This window comes from Eubalaena glacialis, chromosome 1 (genome assembly GCF_028564815.1).
Source record: "Eubalaena glacialis isolate mEubGla1 chromosome 1, mEubGla1.1.hap2.+ XY, whole genome shotgun sequence".
Lineage (NCBI taxonomy): Eukaryota > Metazoa > Chordata > Mammalia > Artiodactyla > Balaenidae > Eubalaena > Eubalaena glacialis.
Genome location: NC_083716.1, coordinates 173,193,155 through 173,212,917, shown reverse-complemented (window position 1 = coordinate 173,212,917; position 19,763 = coordinate 173,193,155). Strand labels below are relative to the sequence as shown.

Here is a 19,763-nt window from a genome sequence, read left to right as displayed (position 1 = left end):
CTTCTGTAAAGGCCACAATTGAGTTACATATCAAAATGAAGAGATCAAATTATCTAAACACTATAATTCTCTCTATAAGAGTAACAACAAAATGCATTCAATCATTCATTTATTCATTTTTCATAAATTCAACATAAGCATTTAGTGTCTATTCTATGCTTGGATCTTTTGGTGTATAGATGTATATTTGTGTATGTGTGTACATTTTAATATATATGTACATAAATATACAATTTTATGTATATATATATAATTTATATACATATATTTATGAGAATATTTGGTCAAAGCAAACAAGTATTATGGGCAAAACGTTCTATAAAATTTAGCATGGAGAAATCATAAGAAAGGCTTCATGGAAAAGGTGGATCGTGACCAGGCGCAGAAGAAATTATTCAGCTTGGATTGGCCAAGAGGAAGAAGAAACATGAAGCTTTTTATAACTAACCTCAAAATAATTTGGTTTCTTACTGGTTTTATTTATACAGTGGATATTACTGCTGCCACTCATCAAATGTCATAGTGTCCAACCCATAAACCACCAATGAAATTGGAAGGGAAGAATTATCTAGTATTTTCTTGGTTATACCAGAAGCTGCTGCAATTCTATCCAGCAGTAGCTTTCCTGGGATTTTCTTAAAAGAATAAAGATATTCTGGCTGTAGGAAGCAGAAAAATGCTGAGAGAAGAAAATATGTCTTGACCTTCCACCTCTCCAAAAAGTAGAGGATTTTAATGGTAAAAATTCTTGTACTCTAATGATCCTAAGAACCATCGGCCATAATCGATGGCCTAGTCTCTCTTTACCATACTCCAGACTAGGAGATATTTTATTATAGAATTATATTTGACTTAGGGTAACTTTCATAATATATTTAATTGGACATGGTTAACGTCACCCTCAAAGTAATACCACAGAAAATATCATCTGGATACTACTCTTCCATGTTCACATTATAAAGTATTAAACTACATTTGCATGGTGATTTCAAAAAAACAAGAATTTTGAGCCAAATTTCCTCCAATATGACTGATGCTTAGGGAGTTATCCAGGTAATTTTCAGTAACACATTAACTCTTTCAGAGGGTTAGGGCAGAGTGACCCTATCACTCAGCTACTAAAGTTAATGGGGCCTTTGAAACCATTAACATGTCCATGTTCTTTCATTCTAAAAGTTTTACATTCCCTGGGTTGTGCTGTATGTCATGTCTTTGCATCACTTTTCATAAAGCATTGCATATCCATAATGTCTTCCCAAGTGGTATCAGAGTACTTATTAGATATTTATTCTTGCAACACTAAAGTGGCTCTTCCTAGACATGTGGCATGTCACAATAATTTTTTTAAAGAGAAAATTCACAGCCTGATCACATGTTGAATTCGGAATGTGCTCCTAATGAAAGTCTATACAGATTTTGAACAATATCATTTATGAAGAAATTTCCATTTCGTTTAGAATTCTTTGGCAAGTATTGAATTCATTTAAGCAGTTCAAAAAAGGGAGAGAAAGAGAAAGAGAGATCTATCATTTTTCTGCTAGTAAAGTAAAAAGAAAATTATGTAAGCCAGAGAAAAATATAGCTCAAAGTTGAACTATAATGACTGTGACTAATGTTAATGTGCCACTCTTCCTTTCTAAAATTACAGAAACATGGACAGTAGTTACAGACAACTGGTAATGTTCTTTGCCCTCTGAAAATTTCCATTGAAGAGTGGAAATTACAACTTGATTTGAAGCATTTTAATTAATATAATCAATAGTGAATGTCAGCATACCAAACTTTTATTAAGCTATTCTTGATTTGGCCTGAGTGTTGATGTATTAAATTATTTTCATATGGCATCCATAGACAGAGATCATAAACAAGTTAATCAGTATAATCACTCCCTTCTAAATCACCCACACTGAATGCTGTCTAACCATTTTTTGTCTGAATCAACTTAGTAGTTACATTGTTTTAAACAATAGGACTTCAAGTATGTTAAATTATTAGTACATAATTATCAGTACTGTTAACAGAGTCAAATGCTATCACTACCACCACCATCACACAGCATTTCCAAATTAGCTGAATAAAAGGGGAGAAAAATCACATCTTTGCAATGGGGTTTTGTTTCCAGAAATTAAATGCCACCAGCTCATCTGAAGGAAGTACAGTTGATGTTGCTCTGCCCCGAGAAGGTGAACAAGCTGAAATGGAACCCGAGGAAGACCTTAAGCCAGAAGCTTGTTTTACTGAAGGTAAACAAGCTCTAATATGGTTAAATGCAATCTCCCTTCTTTCCTTACAGAGACTAAATATACCTCATTTGAAGGAAATATTTCAAAGAAACGGTGAAGGCATATTTATCTTTGTTTTCCTCTTTTCTTCCAAAAAGTTAATTTATCTGTATTTCCTGATTATACTATAGCAGCTACTGTGCCTGGACAATTAAGATAATTTGACATGTCCTTTCTTTCATCCTCCAGAATGTGGAGAAGTGAACCCTAGAAGATAAATGGCATTCTGGAACATCATCTCATTATTGATAAAGCAATCCCTTCAGACCTCATTGGCAATGTTGTCATTTGATTTATAGATGCTGCAATAATTACATTCCATCTCTTACAGTTTCAAATGTGGTTAATTTGGGCTGTGACCAGAGCTGTTTGGGGATATAGATGTGCTCTAGAGCCTTGTCAGGGAGACCAGCAGTTATTGTCACAGTGACCAGTACAGTGGCTAGCACACAAATCAATAAAGTTTGCTGATTCAGTGTGATTGGATTGAATCCCATAAGTAGTAACTCAGAGCAGAAGAGTGGATGGAAGTTAGAAATAACATGAAAGCTAAGAGCGGGAGGACAAAGGACTGACAAGATGAGTCATAGGTGTGACTAAGAAAAGCACTGAGGCTGAAAATAAATAGCTTGGGAAAACTGACAGTGGATGATACCTAGGGAGACAGGGGAATTTTCTGTGTGAAAAGAAGTGTGTAAAAATCCAGGATCACATCAAAAAATGAATAAACAATTTGAATATGCAGTTTCTCCCCAAACCTGAGAGATGTTCTTGTCCATGATTGGCCTTGAGGCAAAGAGAGATCCTAAGCAGTGTTAAAGAATGGAACCATTTATACTCAAGCAGCTCTTGGTAAAGTAATTCTTTGATTCTAGGTAGCTGGCTGATATGTGAGTCTGAGAATGATTCACTATACAGGAGGGATGCTGAAGATAACTAAGGAATGAAGTAGCCAGTTGCTGTATAAAATGATGATCTGAGACTAGGATTGGGGAGGGAGCAACAAAGTTTATTTCTTCCTATTTAAGATTGAAATATATTTTTCTAATTTATTATATTTAATGTTATCTTTTAGGATGTATTAAAAAGTTTCCATTCTGTCAAGTAAGTATAGAAGAAGGCAAAGGAAAAGTCTGGTGGAATCTTCGGAAAACCTGCTATAGCATTGTTGAACACAACTGGTTTGAGACTTTCATTGTCTTCATGATCCTTCTCAGTAGTGGTGCTTTGGTAAGTGTAACGCGTTATTGGCAAGAATCCGGTTCTAGTGAAATAGCTTATCTCCAAAAATACCAGAAGCATACACTTAGTTTAAGGAGCAAAACAAGAGGTATATTTGTACCTTGCAGAGCTTGGCACCCAGGGTTTAACTATGCAAAATTCATTACAGAATAAATTAGAACCATGAGCAGCCAGATGGAATTTCTCATCTGGTGCTTTTCTAACAGATGTTTTCCTTATTGAGACAACCATTTCCAGGGACATTCTGTAACTACATTACCTTCCATGTCAAATCCCATCCAGTTCTCCCAAATAATCATAGTAATATTTATGGACTAAAAGTGTATTTTTTTATGTCTAATCAATTTATTCTTTCAAAATGAGCCAGATCATTCAGAGAATTGATGAAAGTAAGGTTGGAATAGGCCAAGTCTATCCCTCGTTAACAGAACTTCTAGATATTTTCTGAGTTCATATTACTTCTCTAAAAGCATGTCTTTGTAGAAGTAATTGAGATACAGATTTTGGGGTGAGAGGCAGAGAAGAAAGCACAAACTAAATCAGTAAAGATATTGACATTTTCCATTAGTAGTCTTTAGATTTCGTCTGGTTCCATATTTGTCTGATATTAGCCAATATTTATCAAATTAGTGCTTTGTGCCAAGCATTCTACTAAGAATTTTATCAAGTATTTGGTGGAGGCAAGCCATTCAAATAAAATAAAAGCATTCTTGATTCACAGGCTTTTGAAGATATATACATTGAACAACGAAAAACTATCAAAACCATGCTAGAATATGCTGACAAGGTCTTCACTTATATATTCATCCTGGAAATGCTTCTCAAATGGGTAGCTTATGGATTTCAAACCTATTTCACTAATGCCTGGTGCTGGCTAGATTTCTTGATTGTCGATGTAAGTATCCTAAGTGATTTTTATGAAATTATTCTTAAAAGAGGCAAGTTTGACATTTCATATATTTCTATAATTAAAACCTTGATTTTAATTAGACCCTAGTTTCACTAATTCTGACACAATTATGCAATTATCTTTTTTAAAAAACTACAAAAAAATTCAAAAATGAGGTAAGTCTCATGGGAAAGCAGTAGAAAAGGTCCTAAAAATGTGGACAGTGGTAAGAGAAAACACAGAGAGAGTTGTTCTATGCCACAAGCAAATAGCTCTTCTTTTTCTGAAAATTAAGGATCTCAAGGTAAGGAATAGCTAAAAATCTGTTAATTGACAGATCTAGCTTATTAACAGTTCAATTGAAAAAAAATATCTCCAGGAGGTAAAATCAAGACAGATTTGGGGCCAGGAATTGTCAGAATTACACTCTAATCCCTTACTAGAGTGTACATTACTAAATAATGTTAAAATAACCTAGTCACTGTATTCATTCAGCCACAAACCCACAGAGACAATAAAATGTATTTCCATTCTTAAATCAGTAGTTAGATATCTCAGTAGCTAATGAAATATTTACCATGCAAAGAGATAGGTGTAGAAGCCCTGTTCTGAATCTGATTACCCTGAGGTGGGTAGTCACAGGAACATTGCCAATAACGAGACCTGACTTGCAGCCTACTTTTTTTTTTTTTATACATCTTTATTGAAGTATAATTGCTTTACAATGGTGTGTTACTTTCTACTTTATAACAAAGTGAATCAGTTATACATATACATATGTTCCCATATCTCTTCCCTCTTGCATCTCCCTCCCTTCCACCCTCCCTATCCCACCCCTCTAGGTGGTCACAAAGCACCGAGCTGATCTCCCTGTGCTATGCGGCTGCTTCCCACTAGCTATCTATTTTACATTTGGTATCATCTCACACCAGTCAGAATGGCCATCATCAAAAAATGCAGCCTACTTTTTAATTCCAAGCAATGGAGAGGCACTGGGGCAAAATGAGAGTCAACTGGTCCTTTGTAGTCTGTGATGTTCCATTGCACAAGGCTTCTCAGCCTCCTCCACCTCAAAAAGGTGTTTTAAGCACTATCTCTAGCTGTTTCCCAGCAATCATAAAGCACTTTATTTTTAGTTCTAACGCTTGCCACTATGAATCAATGATTGTCATTATGTGTGCATTCATTCTTTTTATCGTCTTTGACAAGTGTGGGCCTATCTAAATTCTACTCCCCTTTCTCCCATACATACTCATAGTTCTATAACCAAAATGTGTTTAACCCTTTGAGTTGAGAAGAAATCTGGTGCCAAGTCACTATTAATAGATCAGAAATGACTTCCAACTTCCCGTGTCTGGTCTTTAATGAATAATAGCGATGAATCTCAATACTGTCCTGAAAAGCCTCCAAACAGGGATGTTTAATATTTTCATATTCTGCAGCTTGAATGGACCTTAAGAAATATCTAGGCTCTATTCTACACAGTCTTCTAAACAATTTATTGTAAACTAAAGCCTCAGTTTAAAGAATTTTCCTTAGATAGCACAACTACTCAGTAACAAAGTTGAGATTAGTGTCCTAATTTCGTAATTCTCAATTCAGTGCTCCTTTACCCTATAGATTTCTTATCTAACTGGTACAAATGTTACATTTATATTTTCATACTGGCTTTGGAATTCAGCATTTATGATCTCCAGCTTTTCCCTGAAATGATGGAACACGAAATACATAATATTCTCTGGTTCAAAAAAATTTTGTCATGTATGAAGATCACTTACAAATGTGATAGAACTTCTCCAGAAAATTCTGAAATTTACTAAAATATTTTCATTTACTGAAAAATTTACATTCACTGAAACACTTACTACATTGTACTTAAGTCCGTGTATTTCCCTCCTATAGAAGAAATAAATATGATGCAAAAATCTGTCAAGGTTTTGTATCATGTTTGAACCCTTAGAAACCTAATATAGACACTTAGTTAGCTACAGAATAATGTCAAAGAGTGGTGCCCCCCAAATTACTTCCCTTTTAGTAAGTTTAAATTAGTAAAATGGAACTGGGTATCTTTGGGCAAGTTATGTAATTAAATGGGTCTATCTTCTTCTTTTCCCAAAGCAGGGACTAAAATGTGTGAATTCATGCAACCTCAACTAACAACTTGTTCTCAGACCACTGGGTCCAATAAGCTAAAGTAAACATAGAGTTAAAACAGTTTTTGAAAGTACAAGTAAAACATACTTAAAAGGGTTTCACAGTCCATAAGATATATTGCTATACCAACTAAGCAGTCACAGAAAGCTCAAAACAAAACAAAGCAAAACCCCAAAAACTGAAGTATAAGTGAAGTAACTTCAAACCAGAAGAAATACACTTTCAAACCTGGAGAAATTTATCTATGTAAAATTTATCTATCTTCAATTCCCTACCTAAAAATAAAAGTATTGGGTTATCTCTCCAACCTCCGTTAACATTCATTCATTGATCTAATAAATATTTTGAGCACCTAATAAGGGCCACATGCTATTTTAGATAAAGGAGATATGAACAAGACAAATCAAGCCCTGTTAGATCTACAGGATCTAACACTCTAGGAGAGAGTGGAACAGACAGTAAAGATGTAAACAAATAAAATCCAAAAATAAGATAAAAGCAGATGGTGATCACTGCTATGAAAGAAAACAGGATAACAGGATAGAGAATGACTGCAGAGTGGGGAGCAGGAGAGTTTTACCCAGAGTCTCTATGGAAGGTGTCTTTGATGAGGTAAATGATGAGAAGGTAAATGATGAGAAAGAGTGTCTCAGTCCATTTGGGCTGCTGCAACAGAATACCATAGACTTAGTGACCTATAAACAACAGAATTTATTTCTCACAGTTCTGGAGGCTGCAAAGTCCCAGAATAAAGCGCCAGCAGATTCAGTGTCTGGTGAGAGCCTGCTTCCTGATTCATAGGCAGCAGTCTTCTCGCTGTGTCTTCACATACAGGAAGGGGCAAGCAAGCTCTCTGGGGTGTCTTTTATAAATAAGGGCACTAATCCCATTCATGAGGGCTCTGCCTTCATGACCTAATACCCTCCCAAAGACCCCACCTCCAAATACCTTCACACTGGGGATTAGGTTTCAACATATGAATTTTGGGGGGGAAATAAACATTCAGTCTATAACAATGGGACAGTTATTTGAAGACCTGAGGGAATAGAAAAGAACAATCTCTAGGCGCCGAAGTATGAGCCAGGGACACTCAAGAGACAGAAGGAAAACTGTTGTGCTTGTGTGCGATGAAACACAGGCAAGAGTAATAGACAATTCAGAAAGGCACCTAGAGGCCATGGTAAGAAGTTCATGTTTTACTGTAATTTAATGTATATTGTACATATTATGTAATTTAATGTATATTGATTACAGCTACAATGGGAAACTCAAGGGAGAAAGGGTGAGCAGGGATCTGTTCTACTGTTTTTAAATTATCACATCTGGCTATGGGGAAGGAACAGCAAAAAAGTCAAAGCAGGGAGACCAATTAGGGAGCTGTGTTAATAATCTAGGAAAGAGAGGACTATGTCTTAGACTAAGGTGATGAGACTTACTGATGAACTGGATGTATGATATGAAGAAAAGGGAGAATTCGATGAACAGAGTTTCTTTCAATCTGAACAAATGGGTAGAAGATGAAACCATTAACTGGAATGGGTAAGATCAGAAAACAGGCTTGACAGGGCAAGCAGATGGTAGGTGGAAGAGGGATGTACTAAGTTTGAGATGCCAATTAGACATTCAAGAGTACACGGTGAGTTTTACACAAGTCTCGAGTTCTGAAGAGAATCTAACACCTGATTATGGATTTAGCAGTCATCAGGAAAGAGATGACATTTGAAATCATGAACCTGGATTAGCTCACCTAGGCAGAGAATGCAAGCTGACAAACAAAAGAGCCCAGACCAAACTCTGGAGACACTTCAACATTTAGAAGTTGGGCAAAAGAGAAGGAACCAGTAAATTAGATTGAGAAGTAGCAATTAGAAGAAAAAGGAAAACAGAATATACATGGTATCACAGAAGCCCAGAGGAGGATAGTTGGGTTTTTCCAAAGGAGAGGTGATCAGTTTTGTCAAAGGCTGCAAGGAGGTCAAGTGACATGAGTACTGAGAAATGACACTTAGATTTGGCAGAATAGACGTCATTGCTGTCACGGTTAAGAGATGTCTCATGGAAGTATGGGGATAAAGTACTAGAAATATTGGTAAGATTGAGGAAAGAATGGCGGCGAGGAGATAGAGACAGCAAGTATGATAATTCAGGTTGGAATCAAGTAGGACAACTTAACCCATGCCTTTGTTGTCAGAATACCACACTAGATGGACCACTTTTTCTAACTCTGTATAATTATTTTCTCCTATCCAAAGGCAAAAGATACTATCTTCATATGAAAACCAAACTATCCTGTATTATAACTATACAAGCTATACTTTAGATGCTATTATTATCCACAGAATGAATTAAACATGTGATCGTAATTTATTGAAAAAAATTCACATTTCTTGTGGTCCTTATGGATTTTTGCATAAGTGTCATCCCTAAGAAAATTCATTGAGCATCTATCATGACAACTTCAAATTTGGTTCTAAATTATCCTAAGGTGCTAATGTGTCCAAAACACACTCTTGGTAAAGATTCAACCATCATGAAATATTTATTGTCCACAAGTGATTTCCACTTTACAGACAGCACAGGTTGCTGATGTGGTTGAAATGAGATGCTTGATGTCTGCTACTCAGACATCCTGCTTGCTCAAGGGCTCCTTAGAATCCTCATCAGCTGCTCTGCTGAAGTGAACAAAAGCAGAATAGGGACATTTTCTGATTCTAATATGTATTTACAATTGCCATCAACCTCTAGAATCCGGTGATCCTGGCCGTTCTTGACATTTATTCTTGACATATCAGCATCCTCAATAATGAAGCCAGAATTGTTATTAATATTAGTAGCCACAATAAGATGCCTAGGACTTCCTGAGCACTTACTGTGGGAATAGCACTAATTCAGAGCCTTACCTAATAATAAAGAAAATTGGTAACCCTGATTTAATGCTTACTGTGTACAAATGCTGCTAAAATCACTTTACATATGTTAATTCATCTAATCTTCAAAACTCTATGAGTTAGAAACCATAATTATTCTCATTTTGCAGATGGGGAAACTAAGACAAAGAAAAGTTGTTACTTGTAAACACAGTAAATAAGAAAGAGGCTAAGCTGGATTTTGTAACCAAGGAATCTGGCTCTAATGACCGTGCTTCCTAACCCCTACATTACCAACCTCATTATCAATATCTCTTTTTAATTATACAGTATTTATTAATCTCTTAACAATCCTGTGATGTGATTCTTATTATTATCTCTATTTTGCTACTGATAAAATGAGGTTTAGAGATGTCACACAGCTATTAGGTCAGAGCTACCTCTGTCTAGCACTGTGCTCTTTCTTTGCCCCATATTCTGCAACAGAGCACAGATATATGTAAAATGTCATGTTGCACTAGTCAAAGAGTTCCCACATTACACTCTGAAGGTGGCTGCCTTTGGTGGTGGTGAATGAAAACAATAAGATGCCTTGCTAATATGGACACACCTGCCTTGAATTTCACCTGGAGCTCTTGTGGAAATATTTGATTAAATTAAGAACTTTGAGGTAAAGGAACTGAATAGCTATAAATTATTATCGTTTCATATCAATTTCTGATCTCTCTTCAAACATACTTCCATGTAAACAGTCTAGTATGTGCTTTGGCTTTTTCTACAAATGTCTCCTGATAGGAATGACTCACTTTTTTCCTTTTCAGGAAGAATTTAATTCTTTTAGCATTATCAATTTATTAATAAGAAAATTTTTTCACTGGTTAGGTTTAAAGAGATAATCCTGTTAATTTAACAGCATAAATTCTATATTCCAGTTTTTAAAAGATTATGACTTTTAGCCAATACTGGTCTTTCCTTAAACCCCAATTCACATTTCTAATTGCTTCCTAGATAATACCTACTGATACTCCTCCTGACTGAGTACATTCATTATTTTTTCCCTCCAGTCATGAATTTCTTCCTGAATGTCCTGTTTAGTCTGGTAGTGGTATACTTATGAAGCTAAGCTAAATGTCATCTTCAGCCTCTCTCTTTCTTTCACCCCTCACAGTCAATCAATCGGCAAATTCTACTTCAAATTACCAACTAAAAAATGAATTGGAGGTCTGGACCCTCCTCTTCAACAACACACCAACATCACAATGACTAACTGGACCAAGCAATGGCTTTTTTTTTTTTTAACATCTTTATTGGGGTATAATTGCTTTAAAATGGTGTGTTAGTTTCTGCTTTATAACAAAGTGAATCAGATATACATATACATATATCCCCATATGTCCTCCCTCTTGCGTCTCCCTCCCACCCTCCCTATCCCACCCCTCTAGGTGGTCACAAAGCACTGAGCTGCTTTATAAATGTTCTCCCTGCCTCTAATCATGACCTCGTTAAATACCTCCCTTAGGAAGATCCACGTGGCTCTTTCTTTTTCTAAAAGCCTTCCCGTGGGATATCGTACCAGCTCATCACTGGTACGATTCTAAGCAGTGACAGTAAAGGCAGATAAGGGCTCTCATGGATAATATTAGTAACGATTAACCTTTGCTTTAATTCATTTAATCATCACAACAACCACTGAGGTATCCACTGTTATGATCCCAATTTTGTAGATGAGGAAACTGAGACACGGAGTAATTACTTAGCTATTAAGTGACTATATAACATATGTTCATTATGTAAAATGTCAAAAACAATTCCTATATTCCTAGAAAAAGCAATAATTAAACCTAAGGACAGATTCACAATTACATACCCCGTAAGTAATCATGCTCACTATCAATCAGACTAGCACTTTTACCAGTATTTTACCAGTAGAGTACTTGATTAAAGATGATGCCTCCATTAGTAAAGATACTGTGATTTATCTTCTCAACATGAATAACATATAGCGTTATATTGCTTTAATCATCCTGAAATTACTGAATTAGGGAATTCCAGGCAAGGAAGTAAACTTAGAAATCACCTGATTCAAAGTCCTCATTTTTTAAAAAATGGTGTTTGGAATATTTCAGTGAAATTCCTATGGAACCCATGGTGTCTACATGCCACAGTGCAGTCCCCAGCGATGCACCACCAGAATTTACTCATCCATTCCCCAGGAATGAGCACTTAGATTATCTCCAGTTTCCCTCTGCCACAAACAATACCATAATTACCAAGATGCTCACTTTTACATGTCTGGTGAGCATTATGAATTTTCTAATCATGTAAAAAGTTATAGACAAATAAATAAACTATAAAAGCCTAAGATAAAAGTAGAAGAATGTCAAAAGCAAAGAGGCAGCCTTGAGTTACAGACTTCCCTTACATAAACGTGTAAGGACTTTCATTCCTGACTGACACTGCATACGAACTGCTCTTCACTTCTCAGACACTGGATGGTCTTCACTCCATTCCTACCATAAACCTTACCCATCCCAGCTGATCCAATCCTGCCATCTCCAGTATCCCCAACCTCCCATCTTCGTTAAGAGCCCTCTGCCACCACTTCCATGGAAGATTTGTACCTGTTCCCTCACCATCACCTGAGCCCCTTTTTAGAAGCTGCTTAGCCGACTGTTCTGGAGTAGAAGGAAGGAGGTACGCACTTAGCAATCTGAAACTCTAGGTGCCCTTCTCTAGGAAATACTGAGTTAGTCCACATGCTATTTAAACCCTATGGTACTATTAATGGAAAACCCTCCATTGCATGATGTATCAAAGAGGCTTTTGTCATCTCACAAGGAAACCCAACCACAATGTGGATTATTGTTGCTATGTTCCTACCTCTGGAACAAATACAGATTTTACTTTGTAAGCCGTGAAGGAGTATTACTCCATTCTGCTCTCTGGTAGGGCTGGAGAGGGGTGGGTGAAGGGACTCAAGAATGTCCAGCTTCCCTATATAGAGACTTTCAATCGATTCTGTTTTCAGTGCCATCCATTAACCCTCTGTTTTAGAAGAACACAGGGCCTCCATGTCCAGAGCCTTTTCAGAGTCCATTGGAACAATCTGACTTACTTCTTCAGGCACTTGGGTTTCTGCTGCTGCTTTTGCTCTGCTGAGAAAGTAATCATTCCAGTGTGCTTTATTTTTTCAAACTCCAGAAATTTTTTAAAACTCTCTTCCTTCTTGTCTCTTCTTGCATTCTCTTTGTATTCTTTTGCTTTCCTTCGAGTTAAATTTCAATAAGGAGTATAAATAAATACGTTGTTCAAACAAATATATTAAAATGAAAGTTTAGAGGGAATTTGTATGTTATACTATTTGGTTAATGACCTTTTTGTTACTGATTTGTAGGACCTCTTTTTACATTAAGGAAATTTACTATTTTGTCACATGTGGTATGACTATTTTGCTGATTTGGGCTTTTGTCTCTTGAGCTTTAGTCATGTGAAAATGTTTTCATATTGGTTTAGTCAAATTTATCAGCCTTTTTCTCCCTTTTTGGTTTTTCTCATGCTTAGAAGATGATTTGCTTTAAAGATTATTAAAACATTTTGTCATGCTTTTTCCCTCAGCTTTACTGTTTAAGTTTTGTTTCTTCATCCATTTTTATGTTTTAATTTTTGATCAGTCTGGAACTTATTTTGGTGTAAGTTGTGAGGTGAGACTCCAATTCTATCTTCCTCAAAATGGTTTCTCATTTTAGTTGTTTCTTTCACCTCTCATTTAAAATGCTACCCTTTTCTATGTGCTAAATCTTGGTATGCCAGTATGCCTTGGGTCTAATTTGGGTTTGTTTAATTCACTTCTTTGTCTACTAATATGACAACTTTAATTTTTGCAGATCTATAATTAGTTTTAATATCAGGTGGAATTTGTCCTTTCTGATTGCTCTTCTTCTTAAAACAATACTTTAGATTATTCTTATACTTTTATTTTTCCTTGTTAATATTTTAAAGTTTGTGTAGTTTCAAAAGACACATATAAACTTTAAAAAATTAATATGAAAAAATATACTAGAACCGAAAATAACTATATTATTGTTTATAATAGTTTTTCACTTTATTCCCCTGATTTTTTGAGGTCAACAATAACATGTATGTAAATAATGGCTTCTTCCACTTTTCTAATTGTTATAGCTCTTATTTCTTTTTCCAGAAAGTGTTAAATAATAATGTTGGTAGTGGACATATTTTTTTATTTCTGGTTTTAATGAGAATGCTTCTAAATTTCTCCATCAAAAATTAAGCAAGGCTTTGCATTGAAATATATCATCTCAATGTATGGAGGTGATCATATGTCTTAATCTTTTAACTGCTTATACTGAATTTAAAAAATTATCTTTAGCCATTCTAAGGGAAATAAATTCATATCCCTTAGTTCATTAAACAATCACAGGACTTCCAGGGTCTTCTTCAGAACCGTCAACTCCCTCCTGCATTATTCCCTTCCTTCTCAGTCTCAACTGCCACAGGACCATGGAAGGGTGTGGATGACAACTAAACCACCCCCTGTGGTTTCATATATTTTCTGGGTAGTAAGGTATCTAGAATCATGTAAATTTGTACTAAAAATTCAGTTTTTGGCAAAGAGTTTCTGTTACACTTTGCACACATTAGGAAGAATGCCTTTTGTGTTTAGCATAAGAGACTAAGATTAAAACACTGTGTATTGAAAGGTCGAGGACAAAGTTGCTGAGATGGGAAACACACTGGACTTGAAAACAGAAATTCCAGTTATGTGCTTGCCCCTTGCTACGTTTTCTTGGACTAGTCATTTGACTACTCTGAGACACAGATAATGAGTGAAAAAGATCACTGTAAGTTTTAAAGCACCCTACCAACATAAGGCATCATCTTCCAATTTTAAGTATGTTGAAAATCTTTAAAATTATTTATTTCAAAATTGCCTTTAAAGCATATTAAGTTTTTCACAATACTTAACTCAATAAAATGAGTTTTTGTCCTACACAAAATGACATGAAGTCCATTAAAAGAGGGCAGTTCACTACAATGCAGCTTCTCTAGCAACACACAGAGCCGCCCCAGTGTGCAAGTGGTACCTCTCAGCTTTGAACCCACAACTTGCTATTCTTCCAAAACCTCCTGGTTCTGACCATTACCTTTCGTTTCCTTTCAAAACGTGAGCTTCCTTACATCAGGGTCTTGAGAAATTTGCAGCCACTTCCCTTTAAATGCACGAGTCTCAGGACTTGGTTGGGAAGATGAGGGAAGTCTTCAGAAAGCAGCTCCAGAAACTTAAAGAAGCTGTGAATGCTTCCGGAGGCAAATGAGCCCAGAATATAGAAGCCTGTGGGTTCTCTAATAATAACCTTCCCCATCTTTCCACTCTTTTGTAGCAGCAAACACTAGACAGAAAAGAATAGCTCGATAAATTATACTGCCACTAGTGAAGTTTAACATTCAAGTCATTTATTTTTCTGTTCAATTCTGCGAGATGTATGTTAAATTAAACAATGAGGGGACAGTGGCTCCATTTGCCTGTAAAGTCTCGGTTCTGGTTTTGGTGTCACCTTTACACCATGACCCTTAAGCCATCCAGTGGATGTAGTAAATTAACCTCTCTCTGATGCATCAAGAAGAGGACTAGTTATATACAATCCTTGCAAGAATTGAGAAGATAATCATACAAGTCATTTTCTGTGTTCTGTGGTTCAGATTAAGAATGAATTTTTGATAATGGAGGAAAAAGGTTAAGATATGGTTTTGAAGTCAGATCACTTGGATTCTAACTTCACCTCTTTCTACCTGTACATCCTTTTTTTTTTTTTTTTGAAGGGGGGAGTGTGGAGGAAACTCAACTTCCTCACTGGTGAAAAGGCAAAAGTAATAGTACCTACTTCTTGAGATTTATACATGTAAGACACTCAGAACAGAACCTAACATATAGTAAATTTTCAATAAATGTTATTATATTGAAAGAAAATAAAAGCAAATAAAGTCTCTTCCTCCGAAATAAGGCATGTCTTTTTTTTTTTAAACCTCTTTATTGAAGTATAATTGCTTTACAATGGTGTGTTAGTTTCTGCTTTATAACAAAGTGAATCAGTTATACATATACATATGTTCCCGTATCTCTTCCCTCTTGCATCTCCCTCCCTCCCACCCTCCCTATCCCACCCCTCTAGGTGGTCACAAAGCACCGAGCTGATCTCCCTGTGCTATGTGGCTGCTTCCCACTAGCTATCTATTTTACATTTGGTAGTGTATATATGTCCATGACACTCTCTCACCCTGTCACATCTCACCCCTCCCCCTCCCCATATCCTCAAGTCCATTCTCTAGTAGGTCTGTGTCTTTATTCCCGCCTTGCCACTAGGTTCCTCATGACCTTTTTTTTTTTTTTCCCTTAGATTCCATATATATGTGTTAGCATACTGTATTTCTTTTTCTCTTTCTGACTTACTTCACTCTGTATGACAGACTCTAACTCCATCCACCTCATTACAAATACCTCCATTTCATTTCTTTTTATGGCTGAGTAATATTCCATTGTATATATGTGCCACATCTTCTTTATCCATTCATCCGATGATGGACACCTAGGTTGCTTCCATGTCCTGGCTATTGTAAACAGAGCTGCAATGAATATTTTGGTACATGACTCTTTCTGAATTATGGTTTTCTCAGGGTATATAAGGCATGTCTTCTTTAACCTTTCATATATTTAAGTAAAATTTAGCATTTGTGTAAATATCAGAAAGATGTATTATCATTCTGAATGAGAGGTACTGTATTCTAAATTTTAAGTCCAGTAGTTTAGATAAAATATTTTTCATTACTGTGAAACTATGTGGTCGATAAAATGTTTTTCCAGGTTATAGTTTCTTCTTTTTTTATTTATCCAACGTATATTGACTAAAACATATTCAACCAGACATTATTAGGAACGTTAAAAGAAAAATGCTTCATCTCAGCCCATAAAAAGTTAATGTGACCTGGAAGGGGAGAGAAGATATCTAACCTATTGACTCTATTACATGGTCAATGCCTCCAATACACATAACCAAGATATTACATAAATTTGGAAGCAAAGCATGATTTCTAATCAATGATATTAAGCACAGATACCTGGAGCATATGGCTTTTGAATCAAATCCAGAATCATCAGTGGTGTATGCACAGGTTGAAAAGGGCTCCATGGGTAAAATATCTAACTGGAGGGGTTTACAGATGTTTATATAAATGGGCAAAGACTCCAGTTTCACTGATAAGCAATAATATGATATGAGGCTGGCAATGTAAGATGATCGCACTACGTGGAATATGAAGGCTGCCAAGGTCTGTCTGAAGTTTTATTTGGTTGGCACTAAAGAATAGATATTTTCTTGGTGGACTGATTGATATTTGTTTCTTCTTTAGGTTTCTTTGGTTAGCTTGGTAGCCAATGCTCTCGGTTACTCAGAACTTGGTGCCATCAAATCCCTACGGACATTAAGAGCTTTAAGACCACTGAGGGCTTTATCCCGGTTTGAAGGCATGAGGGTAAGAAAAATAAAGGCTCTCTGATGATTCATGTCAAAATTAAATGTAGAGACTAACCTGGCAGTCCAGTGGTTAAGACTCCGGGTCCCAACGCAGGGGGCACAGGTTCAATCCCTGGTCAGGGAACTAAGATCCCACATGCCACACAGCGTGGCCAAAAAATAAATAAATTAATTAAATAAAACGTGTTGTTGAAAAAAAAATTAAGTGTAGGTAATGATTTAGATACAGAGGGCTGCCATACTTTTTTTTTTTTTTTTAGTTATTTCTGAGATACACATTTTAAAGTAATAACTAGGATTATGACTTATAACATTATACCAGAACACATAAGATTTTTAGAAATTTCATGTAATGTCTGAAACATTTATATTAACATATTTCCATACAAATAACCCAAAGAAAGTTTAGTATTAGCTGTTTTTTTGGTTTGTTTGTTTTTTTTATACTGCAGATTCTTATTAGTCATCAATTTTATACACATCAGTGTATACACGTCAATCCCAATCGCCCAATTCAGCACACCACCATCCCCACCCCACTGCGGTTTTCCCCCCTTGGTGTCCACACGTTTGCTCTCTACATCTGTGTCTCAAATTCTGCCCTGCAAACCAGTTCATCTGTACCATTTTTCTAGGTTCCACATACATACATACATCCATAATATACGATATTTGTTTTTCTCTTTCTGCCTTACTTCACTCTGTATGACAGTCTCTAGATCCATCCACATCTCAACAAATGACTCAATTTCATTCCTTTTTATGGCTGAGTAATATTCCGTTGTATATATGTACCACATCTTCTTTATCCATTCGTCTGTCGATGGGCAGTTAGGCTGCTTCCATGACCTGGCTATTGTAAATAGTGCTGCAATGAACATTGGGGTGCATGTGTCTTTTCGAATTATGGTTTTCTCTGGGTATATGCCCAGTAGTGGGATTGCTGGATCATATGGTAATTCTATTTTTAGTTTTTTAAGGAACCTCCATACTGTTCTCCATAGTGGCTATATCAATTTACATTCCCACCAACAGTGCAAGAGGGTTCCCTTTTCTCCACACCCTCTCCGGCATTTGTTGTTTGTAGATTTTCTGATGATGCCCATTCTAACTGGTGTGAGGTGATACCTCATTGTAGTTTTGATTTGCATTTCTCTAATAATTAGTGATGTTGAGCAGCTCTTCATGTGCTTCTTGGCCATCTGTATGTCTTCTTTGGAGAAATGTCTATTTAGGTCTTCTGCCCATTTTTGGATTGGGTTGTTTGTTTCTTTAATGTTGAGGTGCATGAGCTGTTTATATATTTTGGAGATTAATCCTTTGTCCATTGATTCGTTTGCAAATATTTTCTCCCATTCTGAGGGTTGTCTTTTCGTCTTGTTTATGGTTTCCTTTGCTGTGCAAAAGCTTTGAAGTTTCATGAGGTCCCATTTGTTTATTTTTGTTTTTATTTCCATTACTCTAGGAGGTGGATCAAAAAAGATCTTGCTGTGATTTATGTCAAAGAGTGTTCTTCCTGTGTTTTCCTCTAAGAGTTTTATAGTGTCCGGTCTTACATTTAGGTCTCTGATCCATTTTGAGTTTATTTTTGTGTATGGTGTTAGGGAGTGTTCTAATTTCATTCTTTTACATGTAGCTGTACAGTTTTCCCAGCACCACTTATTAAAGAGACTGTCTTTTCTCCATTGTATATCTTTGCCTCCTTTGTCATAGATTAGTTGACCATAGGTGCGTGGGTTTATCTCTGGGCTTTCTATCTTGTTCCATTGATCTATGTTTCTGTTTTTGTGCCAGTACCATATTGTCTTGATTGCCATACTCTTCTGATATTTATTTCATAGAATTACAAAATTTCAAAGCAGAAATCCTAAGGATCACTAAGCCTAGCCTCCTGAAACTAAAACAGGCCCTCAAAAATTGTGGCAGAACTAGAACTAGAATCCAAGTCTTCTGGTGACAGTTCAAGGATATTTCCACAACAAGTAAAAACTATGTGTTGCCATTTATTTCTTTTCATTGCTTATGCATTTTATAATGACTATTTACTACTGACATTCATCCTAGGAGGAGATTTTTCTTCCTCTCAATATGTAGTTTGATTTCTCAAAAATTACCAGTAATGAATGAAAGATAGAATGGTTTTTGTATGCTCTACTTCAATTAATATCAGTAATAAATTTGTTGTACAAGAAAACAACACTAAATTGTAGCCTCTGACAAAATCTATATATCCTAAGCAACCAAAGTAGGGGTTAGGATAATTAACTAAGCATTGAAGGCAACCCCTGGGGTTTGTTTCATAGATCTCCCTTTTAAGTGAGCATTCTGAATGAGGTTCACTTTTTCCATTAGCACTTGTATTTTCCTCTCCAGCTCTCTTCCTTAGTGTATATTTTATGCATCTAAACATAAAGTACACAGTTATGTACACATCTACTTGCCACGCCCCTCAAAATATTATTTAGCACAAAGGCCAGCTTTGTTTAATCCAGCTTGCAGATGCACATGGATATTGAATTTCTTCTAGGCCACGGGGCTTTTATGTTAGGAGGTGGTTTGTTTAAGCGATAAAAACACTTCAGTCTTGACTTTGAGATTCACTCACCAAGAAGAATGAAACCACTCTTCAGATGCACTGTAAGCAAAGAAATACTTGCTTTTACATTATAATTTTCTTTCATTGCTGCTTGATAAATAAAGTCACAAGACAAGATAAAATTAATAAAAATGATTATGTAATTTCAAGTTTTTTCCACACCAGTCTTTTACCATTACTCACATT

General features: G+C 36.0%; 1 protein-coding gene across 14 annotated transcripts in view; it reads left to right on the top strand.

The window, feature by feature from the left end:
- The window catches only part of LOC133098164 (sodium channel protein type 3 subunit alpha), an 83,943-nt gene that overhangs the window by 56,236 nt on the left and 7,944 nt on the right, over positions 1–19,763 (top strand). For 12 of the 14 annotated variants that reach the window (XM_061200973.1, XM_061200923.1, XM_061200950.1 and 9 more), the window contains 4 exons: positions 2,123–2,243; positions 3,358–3,512; positions 4,246–4,419; positions 16,857–16,979. In XM_061200973.1, coding sequence (XP_061056956.1) covers positions 2,123–2,243; positions 3,358–3,512; positions 4,246–4,419; positions 16,857–16,979 — 573 coding nt within the window. The remainder of the gene's footprint in view (positions 1–2,122; positions 2,244–3,357; positions 3,513–4,245; positions 4,420–16,856; positions 16,980–19,763) is intronic. The other 2 variants (XM_061200959.1, XM_061200967.1) reach the window with 1 other exon arrangement.